Source organism: Dreissena polymorpha, chromosome 8, assembly GCF_020536995.1.
Source record: "Dreissena polymorpha isolate Duluth1 chromosome 8, UMN_Dpol_1.0, whole genome shotgun sequence".
In the NCBI taxonomy this organism is placed as follows: domain Eukaryota; kingdom Metazoa; phylum Mollusca; class Bivalvia; order Myida; family Dreissenidae; genus Dreissena; species Dreissena polymorpha.
This window is the reverse complement of record NC_068362.1, coordinates 69,578,967-69,606,439: the sequence shown is the minus strand read 5'-3', so window position 1 is coordinate 69,606,439 and position 27,473 is coordinate 69,578,967. Positions and strand designations below refer to the sequence as shown.

Genomic DNA, 27,473 nt, shown 5'->3' with positions numbered 1-27,473 from the left:
TACTAATGATGGATGTTTTATATAATCTTTAGCTCTATTCTTGCTTAGACGTATGTCCGCCTCAACTATCAATTGTAGTAATTGCCTAAAAAGTATATCTGGCGTAAATATCAAGAACTTAAATCAAGTCATATTGTTAGTATTGCTCTGTGCTTTTAATTGTTTTACGTTTTTTTTTTTTTTTAAAAAGGTCTCTACTAAAACAACATTACTGTATTACTTTTACTCAAACTAATATTTACTCCTTACTCGAGCTTATATTAAAAAACATGTACATTTATTGTGTGCTTAGGATGCTTATTAATATGTTTCCCTACTCACTATTGCATAATGTAAACCTGATATGTTATGAACTAAGTGATGTTCACTATACATGTACTTATATTATTCTAAGCTGCACATTTTGAGTGGTGAAAGGTGAATGTCAAGGTCATTATTCAAGGTCAAATGTCAAATATTCCGTCCGTTCGAAAACTTTAACATTGGCCATAACTTTTTAGATATTGAAGATAGCAACTCGATATTTGGCATACATGAGTATCTCATGGAGCTGCACTTTTTGAGTGGTGAAAGGTGAACGTAAAGGTCACCCTTCAAGGTCAAATGTCAAATATATGGCGTCTGTCCGTCCGTCCATAAACTTTACCATTGGCCTTAACTTTTTAAATATTGAAAATAGCAGCTTGACGTTTGGCATGCGTGTGTATCTCATGGAGCTGCAATTTTTTAAAGGTGAAAGGTCAAAGTTAAGGTCATCCTTCAAGGTCAAATTTCAAATATATGGCATCCGTCCGTCCAAAATCTTTAACATTGGCAATCACTTTTTAAATATTGAAGATAGCAACTTGATATTTGGAATGCTTGTGCATCTCATGGAGCTGCACATTTTGAGTGATGAAAAGTAAAGGTCAAGTTCATCCTTAAATGTCAAAGGTAAAATTTTGCAATATTGAAAATAGCAACTTGATATTTGCATGCATGTGTATCTCATGGAGCTGCACATTTTGAGTAGTAAAAGGTCAAGGTCAAGTTCATCCTTCAAGGTCAAAGGTCAAGGTCAAACGTCAAATTTTGCAATATTGAAGATAGCAACTTGATATTTGGTATGCGTGTGTATCTCATAGAGATGCACATTTTGAGTGGTGAAAGGTCAATGTCAAGTTCATCTTCAAGGTAAAAGGCCAAGGTCAAAGGTCAAAGTTTGCAATACTGAAGATAGCAACTTGATATTTGGCATGCATGTGTATCTCATGGAGCTGCATATTTTGAGTGGAGAAAGGTCAAGGTCAAGTTTATCCTAAAGGTCAAAGGTCAAAGTCAAAGGTCAATTTTTGCAATATTGAAGATAGCTACTTGATATTTGGCATGTTTATGTATCTCATGGAGCTGCTCTTTTTTGAGTGTTGAAAGGTCAATGTCAAGTTCATCCTCAAGATCAAGGGTCAAGGTCAAAGGTCAAATTTTTGCAATATTGAAGAGAGCAACTCGATATTTGGCATGCATGTGTATCTCATAGAGCTGTAAATGTTGAGTGGTGAAAGGTCAAGGTCAAGGTAAACCTTCAAGGTCAAAGATAAAAAAAATCAAAGCGGCGCATTTGGGGGCATTGACAAACACATCATTCTCTTGTCTTGTTTATATTTTGACGTCTACTGTTTCAATCTTGACGTCATAATATGCTCAATGTCTGTGTAATAAGTGCTTTTTCTTGTTTTGAATCTTGACGTCATAATATGTTCAATGTCTGTGTAATAAGTGCTATTTTTTCCTGTTATGAATTTTTGTCGTCATAAGTTATAATATGTTCAATGTCAGTATAATTAGAGCTTTTTCTTGTTTTAATTTTGACGCCATTATATGTCCAGGGTCAGTTTAATAAAATCTTCTTTTTGTCAAAATATGTTAAAAGTCAGTGTAATAAGAGCTTTTTCTTGTCTGAATTTTGACGTCATAATATGTTAAATATTAGTGTAATAAGAACTTTCTCTTGTTTGAATTTTGACGACAAAATATGTTTCAGGGTCAGTGTAATAAGAGCATTTTCTTGTTTTGAATTTTGACGTCATAATATCAATGTGTTCAATGCCAGTGTAATTAAAGAATTTTTTTCTCCGTAACAGGCGGAATGGCTCGCTGTTGTTTTATTTGTGTCTTTTCTTGTTTACATTTTGCTGATGTAAAAACCTGGTACTTGCCTACCAAAACCTCTTGCTTATGTTAGATTTTTTGTTTTTCAATTTATATTACTTCCGTTTTGTATAATATCGGAATATTCATATTTTTGTATCCATAATTTTGTTTTCTTTTTTTGTTTGTATGTATGGACATCTTGTGTTTAAAAAATAGAAAGCAACTGGATAAAAACATAAACAAATTATCATTTACATCACCATCAACCTCTTTAAATGATTAAAATATGTACTTTAAATGTTAAAGGGCTAAACAATAGAGACAAACGCATAAAAATCTTCAAATGGTTAGACGAAAAAAAAAAATGCCTGTAACAAGAAAGTCACTTGACACATACTTTAGCACAAACCTTAAAAGATGAATGGGACAGAGACATCTATATCAGTGGACAACATACTATTAAACAAGGCATTGCCTTTCTGATTAAAAATAATATAGTAATCACAATCGATAGCTTTAACGAAATAATAATTGGCAGACTAGCAAGTATAGATATCAAAATACACGAAACAAAATTAACATTAATCAACGTTTACGGCCCTAATACAGATGTTTCCACTTTTTACGAAACATTACAATCCTTTATAATTAATAACCAAGATAAAAACATCATAGTCGGTGGTGATTTCAATACTGTTCTTAACCCATTATTAGATAAAAAGAAGGGAAACCTTTATACTCATCCTAAAAATAGAAACATTTTAAATAACATAATTGAAAACTACCATATGATAGACATCTGGCGTACAGTATATCCAAACAAAAGCAAATTCACCTGGCACTCAAACACAAAACCAACAATATTCTGTAGATTAGACTATTAAGTAAACAAAAAACTATACTCAAATTAGTAGTAAATGGCGAAGATATAACAAACAGAACTCAAATACTAGAAGAACAACGTTTATTTTTCGAAACCCTTTATAAACGAAAACATGTTGAAAATAACACCTTATTTAAAAATACACATCATGCTTTAAATCAAGAGGAAAAACTGCTGTGCGACGGATTACTTAATGAATATGAATGTGGATTAGCACTTAAAGAGATGCAAAATAACAAAAGTCCAGGATCTGATGGCATCACAATCGAATTCTATATAATATTCTGGAATGATATTAAAACACATTTAATTAATTCACTTAACTATTCATTTAACAACGAAAACTAAACTACGCTACAAAAACAAGGTATAATATCACTCATTCCAAAACCTGGAAAAAACTTAAAATCCTTAGCAAACTGGTGCCCGATTAGTTTACTAAACAATGATTATAAAATTGCAACTAAAAGTATATCAAACAGAATTTAAAAAAAATATTACCATCAATCATCGCAAGATCTCAACCTGGTTTCATAAAAGGACGTTACATTGGTGAAAACGTACGTCTGATACAAGAATGCATAAATTATGTCAACCAACCGAACAATTCTGGCCTCATTTTCTTTGCAGATTCCGAAAAGGCTTTCGATTCACAAGACCACTCGTTTATGTTCTCTTGCTTAGAAAATATGAATTTCGGTGGAAGTCTAATTAAATGGGTTAAACTATTTTATACCGATAGTAACAGTATAATTATTAAAAATGACTTTTTCTCAAACAGTTTTAACATCGAACGAGGGGTAAGACAAGGATGTCCACTTTCATCCTCGCTATTTATTATATTCATCGAGTATCTATCATACTAAATCCAATCAAATAAACATATTAAGGGAATATCGCTTGAACCTGACGAAGAAATTAAACAGTCCCTATTTGCTGACGACGCAAATTACTTCTTAAATGGCAGTAGTGACTCATTTAATGATCTTATAGAATCGCTAACACTTTTTGGAACGGCATCGGGTCTTAAACTAAACAAAACTAAATGCATTGTGCAACGAGTTGGTAAATTCAAACAAAGTAATATTCATCTTAAAAAAGAAATGAAATTCAACTGGACATCAGATGAAGCAACAACGTTAGGAATAACCTTTACAAACAATGAAAATGAAACAATTCTAAAAAAACATATTGCCTAAATTACAAAAATTTAAAAATTGTTTAAAATCATGGCAGCATCGTAAACTTACACTAATCGGAAAAAACACCGTGTTATAAACGTTTGCACTTCCTATATTAATTTATACACTAACAGTTCCCCCAAACCCACCAAATGATATTATTGAAGATATAAAATCAGAAATATTTAATTTCATATGGGACGGTAAACCTGATAAAATTAAACGAACTCAATTAATTCAATCAGTAGAATATGGAGGTATCAGACTAACTGATATAGATTCATTCCTGAATGCAATCAAATGCAGTTGGGTTAAAAGATATTTGGATAATACCAATACGAGTAAATGGAAATTATTCTACCAGAAAATTCTTAAAAAATATGGTGACTCCTTACTTTTTGAATGTAATATCGACAATAATATCTTGGATGAAATTTCAACCAAAAACATATTTCTATTGAATGTTCTATCGGCATGGTGTAGAGTTACTCATAATTTAGAAACCAAAATAGACAGGAAAATCATTCTATGGAACAATAAAGACATAACTTCTAACAATAAAACGTTTTTCTATAAAGATTGGTTCGAACGAAACATAAAATATGTAGATCAATTGTACGACTACAGAATAACCGACTTCTATTATTTTGATAACCTTTGCTACATATTCGGAATACCTAACAGTAATTTCCTAATGTACTACACATTGATTAAAAGTATACCTATACATATCAAAGCTGCTACCAATACAAATAACACACCATGTACTCAAAAAACATTCATAGAAAACATAATTGCAAAACAAAACAAAACGAACAAAATATTTTACAAATTAAAACCCCTGCCGAAATCTCTAAAGCTCAAACTAAATGGCAAAACCTTCTTGGAAAAAAAGAACTAAATTGGAAACAAATATTTGTCATGCCATATAAATCAACTACTGATAGCACACTGAGAAATTTTTAATATAAATACATCCAGAGAATTATAGCTACAAATAAATATCTTTTTAAGTGCAACCTATCCAACACAAATCTATGTAATATGTGCAGTGAACATATTGAAACAATAGAACACCTTTTCTGGGAGTGTAATTATATTCAATCTCTATGGAATCAATTGACAACCTTTCTAGAGAAACAACAATTAAATGTTAAACTATCTCTCTTAGACATCAGTTTAGGGTTAAATACCTTCAAAATACAAGAGGTTCATAACACTGTGAATTACATAATTATATGTATGAAATATTTTATATTCAGTATGAAATGCAGAACACAACAACCTACAATGAACTGCTTCATCAATTATTTAAAACTGAAAATTCAAATTGAAAAAGAAATAGCCCTAAACAATGATACACTTTATATATTTGAACAAAAATGGAAACACATTAAATTTTCATAAACAAATCCAGTATGCTTTCTACCCACTTTATCAACTCATCCGTATTCATAATTATTCTGCTTGATTTAAAAATGTTATCTTTTTTATCTAAAAAAACACCTATAAAAAACAACCAAAAAATACATATTAACCTTTTTTCTTGCTTAAGGAAACCACAAGGTCAAAAAAATAATATATAAGCATATCTTGTATAACATGTCTGAACATATTGTTGCTACATGGTTTTCACTTTGTTTTATAATCATATACATGTATGCATTGTATGTCTTCTATTGACTAAAAAAATCTTTTTTTAAATTTTATGTAAAATAATCGGCAAATGTATTAATATTTACAGTAGAAAAAAATCGTTCCATGTAACTCCATTGAGTGCCTTTTACACTGAAATTCCCGACGCCCTTTGATGCTTTGCATCAACTCTTATCTTGTTCTACAATCTAATAATACACAAAATATGTAAATCATTGTTAAGTTTATGATATGTTTAACTGTTATATCAAAAATGCCTGTTCTCGTTTTATAAGATATCGAATACATGTATTTGCTTTTAGTTTGATATCCAAAAGTGCCATGAGAGAGATTTGCCAGAAGAAACAACACATTTGAACAAGCCATGGGTATTTTTTAACAATAACTAAAACACCACGGACACACACCGGGCAAGGTGATTGTTTAAAAAGTTAATTGCTGCAATATATAAAGCTTTGAATGTATTCGGAAGAAATATTCAGTAGATTTTGCACAATATATTAAGATATGCTAGATAGATAGATATGCACGATAGATAGATATGCACGACAGAGAGACAGACGGGCGGACGGACGAACGGACAGACGGACAGACAGACACACATAACCACGCGGAAGCTGCCTCGGCTAGTTTTAGGACAACAAATTATGCGCACTCAAAGAAATACAGGCAAACTAGCTGAAGCTAAGTGATTGCATTTCGAAATTGTATATTGCATATACATACTGAATGCGTGTGTTATCATATTTATTCTTGGAAGTCCATGTTAACAAAACATGCATTTGCTTATAGTATTCTTACTATCGTTGCAAATAAAAAAAGTGTCTCAAGCGTGATTATTATTAATGAAATGATTAAGAAGGACTAAAAATTGTAAAAATGACGCGAACGTTGTGCATATTTTAATCCGTCAGGATAGGTTCATTTTTGGATGTGTATTGGAGCCCTAAGAAAGTTTTGTGTCGGATGAAAACATTATCAACTTTTGACTCCTTCAAATGTTATTCTTGCTTGATAATTCAATGTTATCCAACACTGAAACTCCCTTTTAGGGCTCACAGATTATTAAGAACATATTGCTACTAAATAACCTGAACTGATCTTTTGATTTTTTTTATCATCAATACAAGTTACTAGTAAATGAACATTGAACAAATACATCGTCTCGAAAACCATACTGTTTCATCCAGTGGTTTGTCAAAAAGCTTTCTAATGCTTTTGTTTGTTAAAGACTCATTATATTTGTATATTAAGTTATAGATTCATGTCGCCATCTGAGGCAGACGTGCTTTATGAGCTCTTGAATTTCTGTTTATTTATCGATTAAACGGTGACAATGATGGCATTTATCTATGTATCTATGAAGAACATAGTTGCTGTTGTATTGTGTGTCTATGTTTCTATTGTGTCATAAATAGAAAGATTCATATCGCTAGAAACTATAAAATTTTCTCCAAATATAATTAATTCGGATACAACGCTACGGACATATACTAGTAACAGAGATTTTTTGGTGAACATTTTTCAGTGCATAACAAACAAAAAGGGATTAAGTCGCCTTCAACCCCATGTAATCAAAACTATTTGTGATCTCAACATCGCACGGAGCAATAAACGTCGGAGAGGCAAACGGGGAGGGATGAAAAAGGTCATATTGAAACTCAACGGCCCGAATCATCTAAATCTTATCTACCCAAAAACGGTCAGTATTGTTAGCCAACTACGGAATACGGATTAGCCAAGTTGATTGTCGTGTGGCGACCTTCGAGGTCGACGCACGAAATTCTAGCGACGCTCGATATGACACTCGACATTTGAAGTCGACATGCGACAATCAAGATTTGAGTGTCGCAAATCGCGCTGGGTTTAAGAAAAAAATATTGCAGAAAATCTTAACTGTGGACTGAATTGTCGACTGTCATATCGTGAGTTGCGATGAATGTCGCGTGTCGCTTCGCATGTCGACTTCAATTGTCGTGTGTCGACCTTCGAGCGCGACACTCGACATTTGAGCGACGCACGATACGACGCGCGACATGCGTATGGATGTGAACAATAGTACTCAGCTGTCTATAAACTATTTCAGTGCGGTTCTACGGATCGGAGAAGCCAGAGAGCGCGAATCCTCCGATTTTACCGTTTTTACTTTTGTAAACATGACAACATGATTTTATATGTTCAGAGTATGTTCAAGGTTGTTTTTTTTGTGTTCCTGATCCGTTTTCTGCGTTCTTTTCACGACCAATTTGGTGCCTGAGAATGCTAGCTCATCATGAGAAGCCGTTATCTAGAGCGAAGGTATATGGACCTCAGTCCGAATGACTTGGTATAAATTGTGTATTAAATTAATGCCATATGATACATACACACATTGTAACGAAAAAAAAGCATTAACAATGTAAATATCCATCGGAGATCATCTGATGATATACTAATTCCTGCAAGTATGGTGAAAAGTTTATCACTAAGTAGGGTATAAATTGTTTATGTCATTTCGTGTTAAATATGGTCTGAGTAGCTTCCAAACGCAACAGAGAAATTCTTTACAAACAACAACATTTTGTGAGGGAAACCACCGGACTCCCAAGCCCGACCCCCAGACTGTCTCGGCGCAACGAGATCGGCTAGAGCCACTCGATAACTCAACAAGTTATGGATCTAGCAGTTGTCGGTTCTTTATATTACTTTACATGACGTACACTTGGTACAGATAAACCGCATACAAAAAGCAAGCATGTCAACTGACTGCCGTGATATGAACACAAGCTAATAATACTAATAATAAGCTCAATAAGTAAACTACTAACAGAGGATGCAACTTCAAAGTTGCATTCCGTTTGTGCATGTTAGTGGAATGTAGCATGTTAGTGGTATATAACCGCTCGCTGTACTTACTTACAAAATAAACATTTTCAGTTCACTATTGATAAGGTTTGAGGTGCGATTTTTTTACATAGGTAAGTTGATTTTTTAATGTTTTTTATGTTTGATATGTTGCAAACGGAATGCAATAATTCGAGTTTACCAAGTGTCGTATGTTATAGTCGTCTTGTCACCAGTACACACACTTCGCTCCTTTATATTTCGAACCTACAGAGTATAAGGGGCTTTCCATGAAGTATGTCACGCTATTTTTAACCGTTTTGTAGTGTTTTCACCCGGTTAGCTATTCGTGGGTTTCGTCTACAACAACAGCAATTAATTGTAACGACATTAAATACGATACTCACATAGACATCAGGATGGCACCAAACGTCCTCGTCGTCTTCGAGGGAACTCGTCGGCTTCACGCGTCGGCTCGTCGGGTACACTCGTCGGCTACAGCTCATCCACGTCACGGAATGGCACTATACTTCTGGGAATACACTTCCAGGCAAACACGTATTTAAACACACAGTCACCGGCTTACACACACAATACATGTACCATAAAATACAATATAATACAATACACACAGGCTCACAGTTAGACACTGGCTAACATACACAGGCTAATCCTCCTGGAAATACTTACGTACTCAGGGTTACACGCACAGGTTCACAGTTACAGGCTCACATTTACAGACACACATATACAATACAATACCATATAAGATATACAGGCTCACAATTTCTCACACAATACTCACATTGGGACATAGGCACATAAACACATCTACTCACCTCAACGTCCCGTGCACAAGAGACCGTACTATCTCGTGCTGCCCAGCATGCACTATACCGATTTTTCGCTGGTTCCCAGTCACGAGGTATATGCGCGTTTTTGTAGGCCGGGCACCGGCACAACAGTTTTTTAACCCCTCCCCTTCCCTATCACAAATCTCGGACCCCCCCCCCCCCCTAAATTACGTCACACTTTTGAACTTTATTTTTTTTTACACTTCATTAAAATATAATTTAAAACATACTTCACAATTTAACTATAATATTTAAATATAACATTTCCACTTAAGAGAACTAAGACATTTTTAAAATGACTTTTATAGTAAAAGAGTTCATTGTCAACAGTTGTCACAGTTATTCATTGAAACAATTACTCAATCTAGATTGAAAAAAATGCGTAAAATAGACTTGACAATGATATAATACACAGCATTTATCTGCTGCTTTTTCATTAACAATGGGTTAGTCAAGTTTAAGATATTCTTTCGTATTATGCAATCTTAAGACTCAGGATTTGAAGTAGATTAGCAAATATTGATAATTAGATTAAATCATATTAATATGACTTGTCACTACTGAATCCTCAAAATTTTGAATTATTACAATTGCTATTATATGCAAAAACTACATTCCAAATGTCTCGCTTAGTGACATAATTATGCAGCGGACAGCATTGAAATAATTAATACTTGAGGCATGACAAAAGCAAGGCTTTTAATCAAAGAAGATTTCGCAACAGCAAATGTATGCTCTTGCGAAAGGAATCAAGAACAACACATTCAGGGGATACGCATTTTTTTTATCACACATGACCTGACCCCCTCCCTCCCCCCTGCCACAAACTGTCATACTGTCTAACATGCCCTCCTCCCCCTGGAGCGTGACATACTTTATGGAAGGCCCGTAAGGTTGGATTACAATAACGTACGGTTCCCTCATATCCATCATTTTGTTTAGATAAAGAACCAGGCTCTTGTGATGACCTCACACCAGAGTATTGTTTTCACAAACTTTATTTTTTTAAATCAGGATTTATTTTTTTAATGGTATTTTATATGCAAATTCGTTTTGGGAATGGGTCCGTTTAACAGACCTGTAGATAAGCTGGTGAAGGTAAAGGGGCCTGAAATTAGTGACATAATTTTTGAATTAATGCAAAAAATAAACCTTTATCCTTCAAAGATTTATTGTCCCCTACGGGTGAAACTGGAGGAGACTTATGGTTTGCACTCTGTGTGTCTTTCAGTCAGTAAGTCTGTCACACTTTTCTGGATCCTGCGATAACTTTAAAAGTTTTTCATATTTTTTCATGAAACATGGATAGATGGCAATATGGAGATTATGCACGTCATTTCATTTGTTTCCTACGTCAACATAGCTTTGGCAAAAAAATATAAAAAAATCTGACAAAAGTGGAGTTTCACCGGTAGCGGACCATTTTGGTTGACAATGGTCTTGTTAAATTTGCGTTGTATCCATGTCAAAATTGTTTATTTACAGCTTGTTTAACAACGCAAATTGAAAGTTGCATACACACCCCCAATAACATGCACTACGTGTGTGGTTACCTGGTATCTAGACAACACACCGGAAAGGGATTGCAATAAGCATTAGGTCAACTAAACTTAAAAGTTTGATTAACTAAACATATTTTATATAAACAGTAATTAAATTCTGTATTTCTTTTATTTACAATTAAACAAGTTACTGTTCTATTGGTCATTTTACTTCTTTTGAGCAAAATGGGGATATATAAGTGCTCAAGAATTTCATAAACATAGAGGTTTGACATTTGTTCTAATTAATTTTGGCATATATGTTACTATTTTAAGATATCCTGAAGTAAGTGTTCAATTGGGACTGCATATTTCAGCTGAACATGTGAATATCACCTGACGAAATGTGTTCATACAGTTCTTATGCAAGAATTTTAAATGCAACAAATTCTGAGAATCGGGAGAAAGTGAAAGTATTTTTTTGAAAATAAATAAAAAAAGGAAAAAGTTGTGTTTACACTAGAACAGCTGTCTGCTTTTCTTTACAATCCATGATGTATGAAACTTCAACTGAATGCTTGAGTTTCTTTTTTCAATTTAATTAACTTTTCAAATCAGCTTTTGCAGTTCATAAACATTGTATCTGACCATTTATATTATCAATTTATCATTGTTGATAAATTGGCAGCCAATTAAGAAGGAAATTAAACAGACTATCAATCTTTTCAATTTAGCTACAATACCATATTATTGTTGTGCAGTCAACACTATAGTTCTCTCATATATATTTTAATTGAATTGTCAGCTTATTCCCTGAATTGTACTTCAGTCGAGCAGTGAGCTTTATTTTTCTCTCATGCAGATTTCAGTCGAGCAGTGAGCTCTATAGTTCTCAGCTGAACATTTAGCTGAATAGTTTTCTCATATATATCTCATCTGAGCCGTAAGCTCTAACATTTTCTTACACATCAATTAAACTTTTCAGTGGAGCAGTAAGCTCTACAGTGCTCTCATGCATATTTCAAGTAAACAGCTGTACGTATAGTTTTCTCATGCATAACTCAAGTGAGCAGTTAGCTCTTAGGTTTTCTCTTACATATGTCAGCTGAACAGTTAGTTCTGTGGTACTAGTTAAGGAATCTATGCATGAATTGAATAAATGATTTGACTTAAATTTCAATTGCCATGCAGTGAAAGTATTTAAATTTAAAATTGAGTTGGCCAAAATAAATTATCTTTATACTGCAGTTGCTTTCTCATTATTGTCACTAGCATGTTCAGTGAAAAACTGAAAATGCTAACTGTGCTTCTGAATTGTCAAAAAGTACTGGGAATTTTGCAGATTTAACAATAATGCCAAATATGCTGTCATATAAGAGATATATTTTAATCATATAACAGGCTGAAATAAAGATCCATTTATTATCCCCAACCCCAACCCTCCTTAAAGGGGCCTTTTCACGTTTTGGTAAATTGACAAAATAAAAAAAAAGTTGTTTCAGATTCGCAAATGTTCGTTGTAGTTATGATATTTGTGAGGAAGGAAATAATAATACTTAACATTTACCATCCTCTAAAATATCCATTATATGCATCTTTTGACGATTTAAAAACCTGAAAATTATAAAGTGTTGTAACGCGAAACTATTGAATAATTGGAAAGTTCTGTCGTTGTCGTTCTATTTTGAGAACCTACGAGGATTGCTTATATAAGTAAAAAATACATCTGCTCATAGCATGAGCACGGATGGTCGAATGGTCTAAGCGGGAGACTTTTTACTCCAGGACTCCAGGAGTCAGTGGTTTGAGCCCTGGGTTTAGGGTTACTTTTTTTCCCTTTTTTAAATTGTATTCTTGTTTTTTTAGGGAGATTTTTAGGTCCAATGTTTAAATTAATCAATATAAAGCATTTACTGACAAGCTTCAAAACATGCCAAAATCTGTGAAAAGGCCCCTTTAATATTAATCTGTTCCCTCAGTGTTTGTAAAATATGATTGTTTCTTTAAAATAACATGTTAATTTAATTACTGGAACAACTATATTACTAATCTGAAACATCTGTTAATTTGTTATTTAGAAACATAGTAGTTTTTTTTAGAGTGTATATTTGTAATTGAGGCAAACTGGTGGTAACATTTGGTTGTTACTGGGCTCTAGGCCATTTAAGATATAGCTCAAAACCACCAGTTGGGCTATATTTGCCTGTTTAACTTAAATCATACGGGAATTAAGTATAACAGTTAATATTCCTTCCAACTTTCTCCTCAAACATTGGAAATTTGTTTGAGCATACTTGTTTTACTTGTCACTGACAACTAGTTTTTATTTTAAGATTCAATTAACATCAATACATATATCCTATCCCAAAGTTAAACATAATGACTGTAAGGTTAACGGCCTGTTAACTCTTTCCCTCTCAGAAGCAAAGTGAAAATGGCTATGTGCAACCAGCATAAAACCAGAACAGCCTGCAAGTAACTCGCAGTCTGTTCAGGTTTTATGCTGTTTGCTGCTCATCAGTATCTTAGGGTTGGAAATGGAGTCTTAACAACTTTGATCTAGTAAGAAAGATCTATAACCCTTTCCGCCATAGGGTGCAAAGTGAAAATGGCTTTTGCAACCAGCAGAAAACCAGAACAGCCTGCGAGAAACTCACAGTCTGTTCAGGTTTTATGCTGTTTGCTGCTCATCAGTATCTAAGAGTTGGAAATGAAGCCTTTAAGGCTTGAATTTATTAATTAAGGTACAATGTATCTAGTTATCCCCATTTTTCGGAGAAAAAGTGGGGATATTGTATTGATGTGCGTCTGTCCGTCCGTCCGTCCGTCCGTCCTGGCCACCTGCTTCTCCTACACTATTAGCACTAGAACCTTGAAACTTACATACATGGTAGCTATGAGCATATCTGCAAATGACAGTAACGGAATATCTGACCCCTGGGTCAAAAGTAATGGGGGTTGGGGCGGGGCTGGTTCAGAGATTTTCACTCATTTTTTTATGTTATTTTACATTAACTTCTTCATTTCTGCACCGATTTACTTCAAATTGATTCTGAGCCTCTCTTATGACACTAAGGTCAATCTCAACTATGCATGGCCCCATTACCAACCCTGGGGCGCCCCGGCCACATAGGCCACGCCCACCCAAAATTGCCTTTTACTATAATTTCTTCATTTCTACACCGATTCACTTCAAATTGATACTGAACCTCTCTTATGACAATACGGTTAATCTCAGCTATGCATGGCCCTATTACCAACCCAAGGGCATCCCGCCCATATAGGCCACGCCCACCCAAAATTGCCTTTTACTATAATTTCTTCATTTCTACACCGATTCACTTCAAATTGATACTGAACCTCTCTTATGACAATACGGTCAATCTCGGCTATGCATAGCCCCATTACCAACCCTGGGGCGCCCCGCCCTCACAGGCCACGCCCACCCAAAAATGCCTTTTACTATAATTTCTTCATTTCTACACAGATTCACTTCAAATTGATACTGAACCTCTCTTATGACAATACAGTTAATCTCAACTATGCATGGCCCCATTACCAACCCTGGGGCGCCCCGCCTACATAGGCCATGCCCACCCAAAATTGCCTTTTACTATAATTTCTTCATTTCTACACCGATTCACTTCAAATTGATACTGAACCTCTTTTATGACAATACAGTTAATCTCAACTATGCATGGCGCCATTACCAACCCTGGGGCACCCCGCCCACATAGGCCACGCCCACCCAAAATTGCCTTTTACTATAATTTCTTCATTTTTACACTGATTTACTTCAAATTGATACTGAACCTCTCTCATGACAATACAGTCAATCTCAACTATGTAAGGCCCCATTACCAACCCTGGGGCGCCCCGCCCATAATAGGCCACACCCACCCAAAATTGTCTTTTACTATGATTTCTTCATTTCTACACTGATTCACTTCTAATTGATACTGAACTTCTCTTATGACAATACGGTCAATCTCAACTATGTATTGCCCCATTACCAACCCTGGGGCGCCCCGCCCATAATAGGCCACACCCACATAGGCCACGCCCACTCAAAATTACTTTTTACTATAATTTCTTCATTTCTAAACCATTTCACTTCAAATTGATATTGAACCTCTCTTATGACAATACAGTTAATCTCATCTATGCATGGCCCCATAACCAACCCTGGGGCGCCCCGCCAACATAGGCCACGCCCACCCAAAATTGCCTTTTACTATTATATCTTCATTTTTACACCGATTCATTTCAAATTGATACTGAACCCCATTTATGACAATACAGTCAATCTCAACTATACATGGCGCCTTTACCAACCCTGGGGCGCCCCACCCACATAGGCCACGCCCACCCAAAATTGCCTTTTACTATAATTTCTTCATTTCTACACCGATTTACTTCAAATTGATACTGAACATCTCTTATGACAATAAGGTCAATCTCAACTATGTATGGCCCCTTTACCAACCCTGGGGCTCCCCGCCCATAATAGGCCACACCCACCTAAAATTGTCTTTTACTATAAATTCTTCATTTCTACACCGATTCACTTCTAAATGATACGGAACTTCTCCTATGACAATACGGTCAATCTCAACTATGCATGGACCCATTACCAACCCTCGGGCGGCCCTTGGTCAAACATGCCGCGTGAGGATACGCGTCGGCCTCTGCCGCGCCATTTCAAGTTAATTTTAACTTTCTAAGGGACTAAAAATGAGTCATACATGTAATACATATCTTAGTGGTAAAGGGTTAATTAAATTTTACTTTCTAAGTGACTACAAATGTGTCAAAATAGGTATCTAAGTGGTAAAGTGGTAAAAGTTTTGAGCAACTATCCACGCATATAACATTTTACACATTTGCTCTTATTCAAGTCAATTCTTATTCTTGAATGTTAACCACCCAGTTTCATAAGTTTATTCTTCTGATATGGTTAAGTGGCGAGATCATGTGAGTCTCTGATAAGGACTTGTCACATGATGTAGGTCACATGACCCAAACATGTACAGGTTAGAACTGAAGGAAATATGTAAACAATGATCAGTAGGCGGTAGTATTGGTAGAGATTGGATTTAAGTCAGTAGGAAGATAGAAAAGGTCGGTACATGCATTGTATTTTTTTATCACTTTTATTTTTAATTAATTTATTTAAGATGTTTGGAAGTATTTAATAGTGGATATATTGTCTGCCTAGCAATCAGAAAGTCCCAGATTTGATCCCCACTCTGAAGGGTTCTCAAGACCCTTTCTCCTTTCTGGTTTTACCCAGGAAATGAACTTGCAGGTCTCCCAATGTTATAAGTGCCCTTGATAGTGTAGATGGTAAAAGTAAAAGTGGATAATGTGAGCGTTTGAATATACATATAACAAAAAAGTTGAAGATTAACCTTAAATAAATGTTGTTTGTTTTAACAGCTTTACGTTAAAAAGACATGATTTATGCATGAACACGGCTGTAAAGAAGTGCTTTATGTATGTTATGGTTTGACATAGTAAACAGTGTGAAGTGATAAATGACATTATTAATTTCTTGTATCATATTTTGACATGAGGTTTAAGTGACCTTTTTATCAGGTATTATATAAAGTTATCTATCCCGGGTGTACTTTGTCCAGGGTTTTCCATGGAAATCCATGGAAAATATGAGGCTGGAGTATTCGGACTAAGTTTCCAGCCTTTTCCAGCGTCAATATTTAAAAAAAAAGGGTGGAAAATTGTCCATGGTATGTGGAAATAGCCTGGAATAGTTTCCATGGTTTTCCAGGCTCCCTGGAATAATTACCATGGAACAATTTCCAGGGTTTTCCAGCCAGCATGGAATAAATACCGTCCGAATACTCCATGTAATCTGGAAAACCATGGAAAACCATGGATTTTTTTCCAGGGTTTTCCAGATTACATGGAGTATTCGGACGGTATTTTTTGCATGCTGGCTGGAAAACCCTGGAAAATGTTCCAGGTTTTTTCTTTGTTTAATATTCCATGGATGCCTGGTATAACATGGAAAATTGTCCAGCGTTTACCATGGTCACTGAATAGAAAAAGAAATTTCTGGTCTAAAAACAATATTCATGTATTAAATGAATACAATACTCACAGCTTAAATAAATCATAATTTAAGGTTAGATTAAAACAAAACAAAAAATCAACATAATGCCTTAGTTTCTTCGATGTATTATTTTGTTCACAATTCATCAAAATATAACATCAGATTACAAATTGTGTTACATTTATTTAACAAATTATTCAGATCAAACAAGTGTTGTTTAATACATGCTTACAAAGCCTCTAGGTCCATTATCATAAATCAGGCCCTTACATAACAGAACAGGCGCTACTTTAAAAGTTAAAAAGTATAATGCAACCTTAACAACATGTATTCAAAGTAACAAAATACAAGCAAGTCAAGTAATATACAGTAACAATTCACGAACCCTGTACAAACGATATACAAGAAACAAAATGAAAAATTAAAGTTATTTTAGCTACTTCATGTTTGTCACAATATATGTAGCTGCCCATGAGAACAATTAAGGATACTATTTTTCTCAGCTACTTTCACTTTAATGCAATGTAGGTGCTCAATTTCATTAAAATACTTTTATATAATTTTATTGTTCAAAGAAATTCAGAACATGAATGCATGTACATGTATTACTTTCCAAGTGACAGTTTAAAATATAATTGCAAGTCTAAAACTTGTGAAGGCAGCTTAGTAAATTATAAGTACCCAGGTGGGATAAAATTACAGTTTTTAAAAACTTTTTTGTTAATTAGCTGGGCTTCAGTAGGTCGTGGATCTTTTATAGAACTTGTACTGCTGTTATACTGTACGGCTCCTGCATGATCTCTGAAAGAAAAACAAAGCAAACAATATTACAAGAAAGTCATAAGTTTTTTACATTCATCTGTAAAAGTAAATGTGCAGCAATCATATGATTGAATATCTATACTTCAATGCTCATTCATATTTTAATCTATTTTAGATATTTCATATCACTGCTCAATTCGGTACATCTGGCTTTTTTGTATTTCAGCGAACATTTACGATCCTAAGTAGTTAGCAATTATTTCTTTTCCATTTACTGAAATTTATTCTCTTAAAGTTTGCATGCGGGCTTTAATCTACTTGCAAACAGGCAACCACACAGGAAAACTGAGACTTTTAAGTGAATAAATTGTTGATTTAACTTATATTTTTATATGACTCTCTTTTATTTTGAAATTTATTTTGTTGTTTTCTTAAATGCCCCAAAACGGGGTACACTAGCATGTATCTGGAAACTCAAACATATATAGGAATTTTATATTCAGATATTGCTATATGAAAGATATGCTAATTTGCTAATTCATATAAAAATAACCTGTAATTGAAACTAGACCAAAATATTGGATACCAAAAAGACAAAATACTTTCAGGTGGTTAACACTAAATTACTTATATGAGCCCGGGGCATAACAATATTTACCATGAATTTGTGGCCATGTTAGTCCTCTTGGTAAATGCGCCAAAAGAGCCGCTTTGCTGTCTTGGGTTATTTCCCTGCCAAACTCTGCAGTATCTTCCATCAACTGGTCAGCTACAGTTAAAGCACATAATGAAAATGTATATAGAAAATAATTCAAGTATTGTTTTAAATATTTAATAAAATTGTCTTTAAATAATAACTTACAATGAAGTTAATACATCACAAAGCATAGCATAACAAAATTTGTAGGTATGATTAGTACAAATTTATTATTGCTATAATTAGAATGATGTGTAATTCTATTGGTATGAAAATGTACAGTGAAACCTAAAAAACAATGCTATTGGTTTAATTAATTTATTTATAAACATTAACAGCATTAATGAGCATTGAGTTCTCATCATGCACAGCACATAACTCCCTAAGCCTCAGTTCCCTAGCCATGCATTATAAACTTCCGATACTACATTCAAGCTTATTAATATCTCCACATAGGACTTCCTTTATCAAGCTGCAAACTGCACTTAGTGAAAATGTGTGTGACAGCTGCTTTTAAACTTCTATATTTGCCATACTTTTACCTTAAATGTCACATAAAAAAGGTCTACAATGATGACATAAGAAGAATAAATTTAAAGGAATATTTAGAAATAATGATTAGCACAAACCTTCAGTTGTTGTTCTATTCCTAGACAGACTTCTGAAACACTTGTATGCATCACTTTTTAACAACATTTCATGTCACTTTCCAAATGATATCCATACATTATTATTTTAAGAAATTCTTGTTAATGGAAAAACTCATTAAGTTAAACTCTACTGTTTGTGAAATTACATTAACTTCATTTTAACAACAAGTTTAACCTGCATTTTTTTTTCAATACGCCTTCTCCATAATTTCAATCTAACAGGTAAACTTTCTGTATTTGAACTCAGCCAATCAGAAAAGGCTGTGATATTTTATAACCAATAGATTAGCCGCAGACACATCTGACTCACACACAGGCTTTTCAGATAGTTTGTTAATTGCAAACCTGGACTGTAGTTAAATATTGAGTGTGTATACACCTTGAACAGGGTTAAGGAATTTAAACTTGTAGACATTGCTTTGAAAGTTACTACTTTTACTTCTACTACTAGTACTACTACTACTACTACTACTTCTGCAAAACTACTACTACTAATACAACAGCCACAACAACAACAACAACTACCTACTACTACTACTACTACTGCTACTACTACTACTACTACTACTTCTACTTCTACTACTACTACTACATCTACTACTACTACTACTACTACTACTACTACTACTACTACTGCTGCTACTACTGCTACTACTACTACTACTACTACTACTACTTCAACTACTACTACTGCTTCAACTACTACTACTACTGCTACTGCTGCTGCTACTGCTGCTACTACTCCTGCTGCTGCTGCTACTACTACTACTGCTACTGCTGCTGCTGCTACTATTACAACTCCTGCTGCAGCGACTACTACTACTACTGCTGCTGCTGCTGTTACTACTACTACTACTTCTACCACTACTACTGCTGCTACTTCTACTTCTACTACTACTACTACTACTACTACTACTACTACTACTACTACTACAGCTTTTATGCCGCGAAGGCGTACGCTGTTTTAGGAGGTGCTGTGCGAGTGATACACTGGAGAGAAAACAATGGAATAAAGTCAGAGTTTTATTCAGCAATATATATGATTTCTATATATAACAAGTACACAAAATCAACATAAATCAATATGTATTCTATTTCTAACAATTTAACATTTTCTCATAATAATTATACATTTTAGGGAAAATTAGCTTTTATGGTGAGAACTCACTTTGCTGTGAGAAGCAACTTTATGAAAACAATATCTGATATGTAAAATTTATTACTAATTATTAATCATTACAGATACAATAATTGCAGTCACCAACATTAATATATTTTGAAAATAGTATAGTTGTTGTATATTCTATTTGTAATCTAAATATGAACTTTAAATAACATGAACAAGTATTCATAAAAAGAGTAACACAAATGAACAGTGAAAATGTTATATGTCCAATTGTTAATTTTGTTAATTAACTTACAAATAAATATGCACTGAAATTTCTTTGCATAAGTATAACACTGTCAAATAGAAGAACAAGCATTTAACATTTAAACAATAATGATAGAAATGTTATTATATTTTAAACAACAATAATACAAAATGTCTTACCTGGAGAGAAAACAATGGAATAAAGTCAGAGTTTTATTCAGCAATATATATGATTGCCTCTTGTACTTTGCGCTGCCTTTTATACCAAATTTTCTCCCAGATGTCAAAATGACACTATGACATGAAGTGACAATTGTACCTTTTTAAGAACATAAATCTACACATAAATATTTGCCAAAGGGAATTTTTGCAGAAGATAATTTTTATGTTCTATTGTGAAAAACATATTGTAGTAATAAAAATGACAATTCAAAGATTTGATCAGTTTTCAACTGGCCTAAGGTGAATACTTATGGTACAATTTAAACAAAGGCCTCTATTTGTAAATTACCCTACTAGTCTGGGAATGACAATTATGCAACAATCCAAAATTACCCAACAAAATAAAATTAGTTGTAACAATCTTTAATTATAAAACAATGTAAGATATGCAAGTAAATTGCATAAAACAATGTAAGATATGCAAGTAAATTGCATTGTTTTATTAGTAAATAATATTTCCAATTTTATAATAATTTCATAAAATCATATTTTATGTGGGGTGCATAATACTTCCCCCTTCCCCGTTTACTTTGGTCCCCAAAGTGTGAACGGTTACATCTAGAATGATTAAAGAAAATAAAAATAACCTTTACCCAAAACAAAAATTTACAAATATATACAAGCGATCGCATGAAAATACAATAATATGGTTTGGTCTGAAATAAATCAGAGCAAAATACATGTATATACATGATGTAGGAACTGCATATTCCTGTCCAGCTTGTAGCAAATTTTAATTTACCCAATTATGAAGTGGGATTAATAGCCCTTGATGTTTGAAATACAATTGTACTAGGAAGGGGTTTCTGAGAATTGCCTTTAATTTGGCAGCCTGAAACATTGAGACAATTGTACCTTTTTAAGAACATAAATCTACACATAAATATTTGCCAAAGGGAATTTTTGCAGAAGATAATTTTTATGTTCTATTGTGAAAAACATATTGTAGTAATAAAAATGACAATTCAAAGATTTGATCAGTTTTCAACTGGCCTAAGGTGAATACTTATGGTACAATTTAAACAAAGGCCTCTATTTGTAAATTACCCTACTAGTCTGGGAATGACAATTATGCAACAATCCAAAATTACCCAACAAAATAAAATTAGTTGTAACAATCTTTAATTATAAAACAATGTAAGATATGCAAGTAAATTGCATAAAACAATGTAAGATATGCAAGTAAATTGCATTGTTTTATTAGTAAATAATATTTCCAATTTTATAATAATTTCATAAAATCATATTTTATGTGGGGTGCATAATACTACTACTACTACTACTACTACTACTAGTACTTCAACTACTACTGCTACTACTACTGCTACTACTACTGATGCTGCTGATGCTGCTACTGCTACTACTGCTGCTGCTGCTACTTCTACTACTACTACTGCTGCTGCTGCAAATGCTACTTCCTTAACTACTACTACTACTGCTGCTACTAGTATTGTTATTATTATTTATACTACTATTGCTACCATTACTGCTACTATTCCTGTAAATGCTAAAACAACAACACAATAGTAACTGCTACTGTCACTTAAATTTGCACCAATAGTATAATTATCAGTAGTTTAACTGCTTGTACAACTTATACAACAACCACTTTTACTTCTACTCCTACAACATATTCTACTGCCAGCACCAGCATTACTACTTCTACTACTACTACTACTACTACTACTACTATAACTACTACTATTTCTGCCCAAACTATGCACATTGTTTTATGTTTTATTCATATGTTGTGTAAATTGTTGAACTCTGATTTACTTTGAATAAAATGTGTTGCATTTTTATAAGTTATTTTCTCCTCTTATAAAGTCTAAGTTTTTTCCAGGGTTAGCTGAAAATGTTAGAGTCTTTTCCATGCTTAAAAAATTCTATGTTCCACTTTCCATGCTATCTGGAAATATTTTCCAGGGTTATCCAGCCTAAATCCAGCGTTTTCCATTCCTTTTCCATGCTTTTCCATCCAAGGCTGGAAAATGCTTGGAAAAAAAGTCCACGTTTCATGGACATTTCTAGAACAAAACCCTGGAAAACCCTGGAAACTGTTTCAAATTCCAGGGATTACCATGGAATTCCATGTTATACCATGGATTTCCAGCCTAAGTTCCATGATTACCCTGGACAATGTACACCCGGGATTATACCCAGATAATGCAATATTGAAGTCCATTCTAAAGATTTATGCTTTAAATGTGTTTGCAGTTGTTTGTTTATAAAATATTTGCTAAAATATCAGATTATAGTAACATCAATGACTTAAATGCAGACATAAAGACAAACAATAAGGAAACACTTCAACATGCTGCATTTTGTGGACTTCAATGTTGTGTTATCTAGAAACCTTAGCCCTTACTAGGTCACAACATGTTCATTATGAGTTTTTTGTGATAACACAACATTGGGATTTTTTTTGGACAGCAATTGGGAAATTTGTATTTTTTTCAGTTCTTTATACGGAAGGAAAAAAATTGCTGATAACACTCAACATACAAATAGCAATCACAAAAAACTCATAATGAAAATGTTGTGACCTAGTAAGGGCTAAGGTTTCTAGATAACACAACATTGAAGCTTTTTGTCTGTTGAGTGTTATCAGCAATTTTTTTCCTTCCGTATAAAGAACTGAAAAAAATACAAATTTCCAAATTGCTGTCCAAAAAAAAATCCCAATTGAAGGCAACTAAATTATTTTTTTTAAATAAATAAAATGCAACATTAAGTTAGTTTTCCTTTTGAAGCTGTATGGCTTGAACCTAAGTAAATATAATATCGACAAATTAACAACATTTATATATAATAGTCATCAATTTTAAAGTATTTGGGAGCAAAAATTCAAAAGCACCAATATCCCAATATGAAGACTTCACAACAAGAATTTTCCTATTACAGGGTTTTTCGTGCATTTTTCCCAATTGGGAAAAATAAATCGCTGGTTATGCTTCATCCCTCGTCAATATTTGCCATATTAACAATCTAGAAGCAGCATTTTTTGCCCAATCTTCTTGAAACTTGCACAGAATATTTGTCCCAATGATATCTCAGTTGGGCAAAAACTAGTTCATTAGATCAGATGAAAGGAAAATAGTATAAACACTCTTAAAGGCGCATTTAGTGCCCAATCTTCATGAAACTTGACCAGGGGCCGTATCCACAAAGATCCTTAGGGAGATTTTTGCCTTAGTTTTAATATTTTCCCCTTAAATTTCAATATTTTCCCTTAGTTTTTAAGATATTCCTTAAGTATTATCCACAAAACAAAATTCCCTTATGTTTTGCCTTAAGTCGGCATTTTCCCCTTAACTTTTAAGGAACCTCCGGAGGACCCTTAAATATTAAGGAAAAAACTAACGTAGCGTCCATTTAAACGCCCAATCCTGTTTTCAAGCAGAGAAGTTAGAACATGCTTCCAAAACATACCTCAGCCTAGATTTCAACTGGGTTTCTTGGGGTCATAAATTAGTAATGAGGTCAAATTAGGTCTGGGACATTAACCAGTAAAATCTCCTTAACTTTTGTCAAAAGAATCCAAAATATAAGAGGCTTGTAAGAAAAAAAAAGATTTGTTATGTCCTAAATATCAAGTAGTATTGGTTCAATACCCTAACATAACTGACTCAAAAAACAACAACTACCGACCTTATTTGGAAAAATACATGTCCAGCATGTGACCTGGTTAAATAATAAATGAAATCTGTGAGCAAGTCTCGTTAAGTCTTCAGGGCAGACATAACCCTCATAGAGGTTCAAACTACTTGACCGAAATGCTATCAATCCAGAACAGGTGATGCAGTATGAATACTGAATTGATTAGATAACAAATTAACATCATGACACTACTTACCACTGGACCATTAAAGGAGCCTACAAACGTCCTCCTGTGTCTAGCAAAACTTAAATTGAATGAACCATTAAATATTTGACCCCATCATGCGAAAATGGGTCTTATGTCATATGCAGCCAGGGTAGCTCCAGACCAGCCTGTGCATCTGCCCTGTCTATTAATTCAAACAAGGCTTTTGTGGTCTCATTGGCATGGATGGCAGCATATGCCAATGGATTTTTATGTATTTTATTTTCCCAATATTGTTAACCCATTTATGCCTAGCGTCTAGAAAAAAGGCCTTGGCAAACAGCGTAGACTCAGATGCGATGCCACATGATGCGGCATCTCATCAGGGTCTGCGCTGTTTGCTTAAAGGAATTTCTGTAAGAAATATTCTAAATATAGATATAAATATACTAGATATCCCTAATTTTGGAAATAAATTGATCCAATTTAGAAGGATGGGAGAGTCCACTAGGCATAAATGGGTTAAACAACTATATGTAGGATGAATGTCGTCTGTGACCTCATTTCTGTAGATGTTTCACGCTTGCGTTGACTGATACCAGCAGCTTTACTTGAATAGTCTATTAATATTTACCTTAATGGAGATTCTCTATAATTTCAGACTTCCACAGACTAAAATGAATTTGGTGATAGCGTTCTGTAGCCTGGTTTCTGTAGTTGGAGCCCAATACACATTCAGCGATGCTAATGGTCTGGGGAGAACGTTTGATGGCATTGGGGGTCTCAGTGGAGGAGGGGTATGACATTTATTTTGTACCCTCAGCTGAAATGGTAACAATTTTTAGGGGTGAGATTCATAGAGATACCCTTAACTGCACTTGTAACCATAATTATCCAGGGTTATGATTCATATACCCGCAAATGCATGTGTAATCAATGGTGTTTATGATATATGTATCTTGTTATCCTTAATGATAATTAAGACATGTGATTAAATGATATTCACTGTTCATTACTGCTTAATAATGTCAAAAATAGTTTATCATTTATCCTCAATACAGTTAAATAAGACTTTGAAGTTTTAGGTTAAAGGATTTCTTCGCCTTGGAAGCAACAGTGACTTTGAAGTCTGCTTTAATCTTACATGTTAGGTGCATACAACATTTACCGTAAAATGTTCCGTATAAGGCGCATTTGTGTATAACGCCCATGTACTTTTTGAAGCAAAAAAATCGGGAAAAAAAGTTTTTGTAGCAAAAAAAATTGGGGGGGAAAAATCCGTACCGTAGGCTAACTGAAAATCGTTTTATTTACATTGCCGATCTCACGCGTTCTTGTATTGTTTCAATTATTAATTATTTTAAAGACAATAACGATAACAATATAACGTGTTTGTGTGTTGTTTTTTTTAATTATATAACGCGTAAAAATAAATGTTTGATTTTAATTAATTATGCATGAAATGCACACTTTCCATCAAGGTTTTCATCAGAAGTCTCCAAAGTAACTGTCCAAGATTTTATCGTGGAGGAGTACACTTAACGGATGGATTAGTGTGCTTGGTATAACTAAGACACTGACATTATCGATTGGTATTTGCACGGGGTTATTCACGCATGACTAATTCACAATTGCGTGTTTTATTTACATTGCTGATCTCATGCGTTCTTTTCGAGTGTCTATAATTGACAGGAGACAACTCAAACTTCTAAACACCATTACTGACATGGCGGGCGATAAAACAAACAATGGAGGTGTGAAGCCGTTTGCCGGTTCTCATGTTTTGATTATAGCCCAGCTACACAAAACTTGACAGGTGATGCAAATTGCTTGATAATCACAACCCCAAGCTTGACAAGACATGAAAACGTGTAAACAAACACAACATCAATTATATTAACACATTTGAAAAGCAAGAAAAACCAAGAAAAATAATCATAAATATATCAGGAAAGACCTTGCCGATATACTATTGTAAATCGACAAGTGCCCCCAAATAAATTGTGTAACCCTTGTACAGTAGGGTATAATATTGTGGTAAAAAACAATAAAATTTAAATGAAAATGGCATCCTTGTTTTTCATTTTCTTCTTCAAATTTATTTGATTTCAATGCTCTGTACATACCTGAAAAAGATACAAAATATTGATGTTAACTTTATAACGTTTGTCCATCTATATTCAGATTGTAAATATAACACTATGATTAATATAGTTACAGTTAAAAAAACGGGGAACAGAATGATGCGAGTTACCGTAACTGGGTAACTTACAGGGAAAAAATGTCTTGGCATGGCTGTAGTTGTGCATAACGCGCATCAAGTTTTTAAAATAAAATTTGGGGGTAAAAAAGTGCGCCTTATACACAACGTTTTACGGTAACTGAAGTATGTAACTAAAATAACTGCAATATAAGTGTTCACTAGTGTTTATACACAATGGCTGGACAGAATGAAAACACACCGTTAACAACCTTATTTTTGCAAATATCTCAAGTTATTGAAATATGTTTGCAAAAATCTTTAGTGCATAAAAGACAATTTTTCTTGCAGTTTTTTCTTGCATTTTGAGCTGATATCTTAAGATTGAAGAATACATTGTTGAATTCGTCTAAAATCGTTGCCAAAACGTAACAATACATGCAGCATAACCATATAATATGAATGCTGTATAAATAGAAATTTTGGCCAAGAAAAAGATATGTGACAAAAGCACCGCTTATTTTTTTTTTACCCCAACATCCATTTTGTGAACCCCATTACGTCACGTGATCCTGCACACTGAATATGGTAGGGGTGGTTTTATCTTGCAGGCCACTACCAAGCTGCTGCCAGGGTACTCACAGCAATACCGTGATGAAATCCTGGATTACCTTTTCAAGGTCA

General features: G+C 33.9%; 3 protein-coding genes and 1 long non-coding RNA gene across 6 annotated transcripts in view; 2 read left to right on the top strand and 2 right to left on the bottom strand.

Moving 5' to 3' along the window:
* The window catches only part of LOC127841266 (zinc finger protein 26-like), a 231,740-nt gene that overhangs the window by 160,530 nt on the left and 43,737 nt on the right, over nt 1-27,473 (bottom strand). The gene's annotated exons all lie outside the window — the stretch shown is intronic.
* The window catches only part of LOC127841267 (galactocerebrosidase-like), a 247,916-nt gene that overhangs the window by 194,989 nt on the left and 25,454 nt on the right, over nt 1-27,473 (top strand). The window lies entirely within an intron of this gene.
* Nucleotides 1-27,473, top strand: part of LOC127841268 (galactocerebrosidase-like) — a 241,069-nt gene that overhangs the window by 188,142 nt on the left and 25,454 nt on the right. Inside the window, exons 1-3 of one of the 3 annotated variants that reach the window (XM_052369953.1) lie at nt 8,700-8,807; nt 25,251-25,386; nt 27,401-27,469. In XM_052369953.1, the coding sequence (XP_052225913.1) occupies nt 25,267-25,386; nt 27,401-27,469 (189 nt within the window). In that variant the 5' untranslated portion in view covers nt 8,700-8,807; nt 25,251-25,266. Of the gene's footprint in view, nt 1-8,699; nt 8,808-15,991; nt 16,130-25,250; nt 25,387-27,400; nt 27,470-27,473 lie in introns of those variants that run through there. The other 2 variants (XM_052369951.1, XM_052369952.1) reach the window with 2 other exon arrangements.
* Nucleotides 17,191-19,363, bottom strand: LOC127841282 (uncharacterized). The gene is made up of 3 exons (XR_008030834.1): nt 19,170-19,363; nt 18,502-18,612; nt 17,191-17,882 (listed from the first exon to the last, which is right to left on the bottom strand). It is a non-coding gene; the product is annotated as an uncharacterized LOC127841282 (long non-coding RNA).